The 4500-nt window shown below is 44.8% G+C and overlaps 1 protein-coding gene across 1 annotated transcript; it reads right to left on the bottom strand.

Moving 5' to 3' along the window:
* Positions 1-1978: 1978 nt before the first annotated feature.
* Positions 1979-4243, bottom strand: LOC130515244 (SUN domain-containing protein 2-like). The gene is made up of 9 exons (XM_057015397.1): positions 4185-4243; positions 3874-4097; positions 3704-3795; positions 3461-3596; positions 3242-3351; positions 2967-3140; positions 2783-2872; positions 2586-2702; positions 1979-2494 (listed from the first exon to the last, which is right to left on the bottom strand). Exons 1-8 carry the CDS (start codon positions 4241-4243, stop codon positions 2595-2597), a joined length of 993 nt encoding a protein of 330 aa, XP_056871377.1. The 3' UTR covers positions 1979-2494; positions 2586-2594.
* Positions 4244-4500: the final 257 nt, after the last annotated feature.

The following is a 4500-nucleotide window of genomic DNA, read 5'->3' as shown; positions in this document are numbered from 1 at the left end:
GAGGATGGCCCTGAAGAAGAATAGGGCCAGGAAAGCGACAGGTCCGGACGGCATCCACTCCAGGCTCCTGAAGTCCTGCACAGACCAGCTGTGTGGGATCTTAAGTCACATGTTCAACCTGAGCCTGAAGCTGGGGAGAGTGCCAAAGCTGTGGAAGAAGTCCTGCATCGTCCCAGTGCCGAAGACACCGCACCCCAAGGAGCTCAACAGCTACAGGCCGGTTGCTCTGACGTCTCATCTGATGAAGACGCTGGAGAGACTCGTCCTCAATCACCTGCGCCCACTGGTGAGCTCCTTCATGGACCCGCTGCAGTTCGCCTACCAGCCGAGCATCGGGGTAGACGATGCCATCATCTACCTCCTCCACAGCTCCCTCACTCACCTGGAGAAGGCTGGAAGCACTGTGAGGATCATGTTTTTTGATTTCTCCAGTACATTCAACACCATCCAGCCCAGGCTGCTGGGGGACAAACTGCAGGTAGCTGGAGTGGATCACCACCTCACAACATGGATTCTGGACTACCTCACACAAAGACCACAGTTTGTGAGGGTGAAGGGCTCCGAGTCAGATCGGCTTCTCTGCAGCACTGGTGTCCCGCAGGGAACAGTTCTGGCTCCTTTCCTGTTCACCCTCTACACCGCGGACTTTTCATACAGTACATCTTCATGTCACCTCCAGAAGTTCTCTGATGACTCTGCTGCTGTCGGCCTCATCACTGATGGGGACGATACAGAGTACAGAGGACTTATTCAGGACTTTGTGGACTGGAGCCTGCGGAACAACCTGCAGATCAACGCTGGCAAAACCAAGGAGCTGGTGGTGGTTTTCTGCAGGTGTAACAACCCCCCGCCTGCACAAGTGAACATCCTGGGAACTGATGTTGATGTGGTGGAGTCGTACAGGTACCTGGGTGTTCAACTAAACAATAACCTGGACTGGACACACAACACAGACGCCCTTGTCAAGAGGGGCAATAGCAGACTGTTCCTGCTCAGGAGGCTGAGGTCTTTTGGAGTGCAGGGACCACTCCTAAGGACTTTCTATGACTCTGTGGTGGGATCAGCCATCTTCTATGGGATTGTCTGCTGGTCCAGTAGCATCACGGACAGGGACAGGAAGAGGATGGACAGACTGGTAAGGAGGGCCAACTCTGTCCTGGGATGTCCCCTGGACTCGGTGGTGGTGGTGGGAAACGGGAGGATGATGGCTAAGCTGTCATCCATGTTGAACAACACGTCCCACCCCCTACAGGACACCCTGACAGCACTGGGCAGCTCCTTCAGTGAGCGGCTGCTCCACCCTCGCTGTGTGAAGGAGAGGTATCGCAGATCTTTCCTGCCGGCTGCTGTCAGACTGCACAATAAACATAATGCCCGCTAGCACAATCTGAATATTATATATTCTGATATGTATATTGTATTCACCCTCTGTACTATGTACAGGTATACAGGGGCCAAGTATCCATTTGCCTGGATTATTGTAAATATACATCCTCTTTGTATATTCCAAATTCTATTCTATTCGACTTTATCTTATTTTTCTCTGCGTGCGCTTGCTGTTTTTGCACTGTAAATTTCCCCGTGTGGGACAATAAAGGACCTGAATCTGAATCTAATGGAACTCATTTTAAGAATAAAGATTTACAAGAGGGAGAAAAGGCATTGGGCCTTAAACATGCATTTGGCACAATCTATCGTCCACAATCACAAGGAAAGGTAGAATGAATGAATCAAACACTGAAGAGCAAAATTGGCATGCCCTGACATTTGATTCTGTTATTGAAGGGTTATGAACTGGCCCGGAGCTCTGTAATATTTGTATCTTGAATTGGTTCTATTGGCTAAATACATTTTGAAATTGGCATTTTTCTTCTTGAAGTCTTCATTCAAAGAACATGCGGATCGGCAGTGACACACAAGAGTTATTGTGATCCAACAGAAGCAAAAGAACGACTAGAACATAATTTAACAATAATTTAAGAGATTTTTTATTGTGTTATAGACATTCAACACGTTACATGACTACACCAATTGAACAAAGTATTAAGACAGTGTGTGCGTGTGGACAGTGTCTATAGAGGCTCCGACCACTAGAGGGAACCCTTAACTAAAGGACACTCAAATGAAGACTTGGTGAAAGAGGACGCAACGGCGGGGTCACCCGCAGCTTTCTTCGGATTTGATGAGTTTCTTTGTATTATTAGTGATCCTTCAGAGGGCTGATGTTGCTGCTGGGGAGGGGGGAGTCTACATGAGCAGGTGTTAGTCTTTCAGAGCACTTCAATATGCCCAGTGAGCCGTGCAGACATTTTCAGACGTAGTTGTTCCAGAATAGTTCAGCAGCATGATCATCATCTGTGGTGGGCTCAGGCTCAGTTTCTAATGGCCTGGATTCATTCATCAAACATCATCAGCACTCTCTCTGCAGGATGGGCAAGTTTTAGTGTGTAATTCGGAGACTGATTTCAGGAGCATGAGTCGTCAATCATTTCTGCTGGTAAAAGAATGTCTTTTGATTAATTTAAGAGAAATTTTACTTAGAACAAAAGCTTTATCAAGTCAAATTAGTTTTATTAATTACTCACTATTATATCTTATATCCGTCCATGGACCCTGAAACCATACAAGCACGTGTAGTCAGCATGGCCATAGTTGGATTCAATTCGCAAGTCTACGTATTTGAAAGGAATACTGTCATGATCCTGCATAGACAAAAGAGACAAGTTAGTTCTGAAAAATCTGCACTATAAATGACAAAACCACTCTGCAAGGTCCTCCTCACCTTCACTGCAAACGTCTGGGTTGGGTTACCATCAAGATCGTATATAAATTTCCCAAGATGCACCGCTTTTTCATCTAAAGATTGTAGTCCCTGTCAGAGACAAATCAGACCCCGGTAAACCCTGTGTTCTACAGCTCGTATCACAGCAACCTGTGGAACGTCTACAGGTGCATTTGATACTCACATAGACTACAAAGTGACGCGGGGCCGAGGGGATGGTGTCGATTGGGGAAACAGACTTTGAAATATGATCCAGGGTCACATGGCTGACGGTAATGTTGTGGGAGAGTTCAATAAATAGGTTGCCATGGCTACCCGGAAATGACCAACAGTTCCCTGGGATTGGAGGATGTTGTCCCTGAGGAGAAAATGAGGTTGATGTAAAAAAACAACAACAACCTTTTAGCCAAAGATCGCTGTTTCTGTGGAAGAATATTAGTGAACTAGATCAATACTCACTTGAATGACAGTCACTGGAACCACTTTTGAAAAAAGTTGAATCCCCAAAATCTTGATTCCCGCTATCCTCTCATAAGTGCTGGAGGATCGTTTTTTGTACACTTTGGCTCCTGCACATCAAAAAAAATATACACCAAAAAGTCCCCCCCCCCCCCGTGAGATCAACATGAATCCAGACCTTTGCATTACGCTCAAAATTTTCAAAGCTTCATATCGTACCGTGAAACTCCAGAGCAAAGTTGGTCCAGAAATTTGCATTTGGTAGCTGATAGTTCAGTATCTCCTTCACAGAATGCAATTTAGTTTGAAGCTTCTCTATGTGCATCATCAAATTTTCAAATCTTTGATTGGTGCACTTAAAGTGAGAAAAAGCGAGTTTAATGATCCATGCCTACCTAATGGATTGATGACAGTCCCCAGCTGTCTTTATGTTATTTCAAATATATATTCAACATGCAATACCTTATGATAGACTGGAGAGGTGGGTACCGGGTCAGAATTAGTTGGTCTTTCAAAAGAAATGACGTCCAAATGATAAAAGATGATTGGAAGTACTGATGGGCGGGGGAGCCAGTCAGATAGTGTGCAAAACAGATCAAACATCTCATATATATTTATGACAGACGACTTACTCAAACCAAGGATCAACAGACTAGAGAAGATGAGCCACTTAGTCTTGCAGGTATTGACTGTATCTTCAGTACTGCTGGACATGCAGCTTTCTGAGGAGCTCGACTCTGAGGAGCTCCACTCAGTAAGGTAGCACAGCATTTGTTTAGTGTCATAGCTGTCCTCGCCAATGCTGTCAGATGTTGTGTTGCTTGTACTTTTGCGTTTTCGCCTCTGCTTGAAAACTCTGGATGGAAAGAAAGTGGAACAGTGGGACCCTGAACACGTACAAAAACTGCACTAACTGATGTGGTTGTAATTTTCTGTACTGTACCTGTAAACTCTCTCTGTGTAACAAATGGTTGGATTTCCATCCTCGTCATAATCACCCATTTCTATCAATCTCAAACTTCTTCGCTTGCCTATAAACAAAGAGCAGATTCACATCAGAAACTCTTCTGGGGCCTGGTTAAATGCATGTTTTTGTTAATAGCAATAGATGGAAATCTCCTAAGAGAATGAGCAAGGTAAAAGCCAACAAAAGTAATCCAAAATGACAAAAAATGGAAGGATTCAGGAGTGAACAAAAAAAAAGTTCCGACAAACCATTTTGTATCATAGACATTTTGTTCCAATACTGCGTCACTCAT

Source organism: Takifugu flavidus, chromosome 18 (assembly GCF_003711565.1).
Source record: "Takifugu flavidus isolate HTHZ2018 chromosome 18, ASM371156v2, whole genome shotgun sequence".
Taxonomy (NCBI): domain Eukaryota; kingdom Metazoa; phylum Chordata; class Actinopteri; order Tetraodontiformes; family Tetraodontidae; genus Takifugu; species Takifugu flavidus.
The sequence above is the reverse complement of the archived record's forward strand: the minus strand, read 5'-3'. Positions and strand labels throughout refer to the sequence as shown.

Bases quoted from the DNA above. Each gene is read 5' to 3' on its own strand.
- LOC130515244 (XM_057015397.1), bottom strand. From the start codon at position 4,243: ATGGGTGATTATGACGAGGATGGAAATCCAACCATTTGTTACACAGAG. The intron at 3,141-3,241 runs GTGAGTATTGAT...TTTTCTCCTCAG, and splicing joins TTCCAGTGACTGTCATTCAA to GGACAACATCCTCCAATCCC. The intron at 2,703-2,782 runs GTGAGGAGGACC...TTGTCTATGCAG, and splicing joins CCCAGACGTTTGCAGTGAAG to GATCATGACAGTATTCCTTT.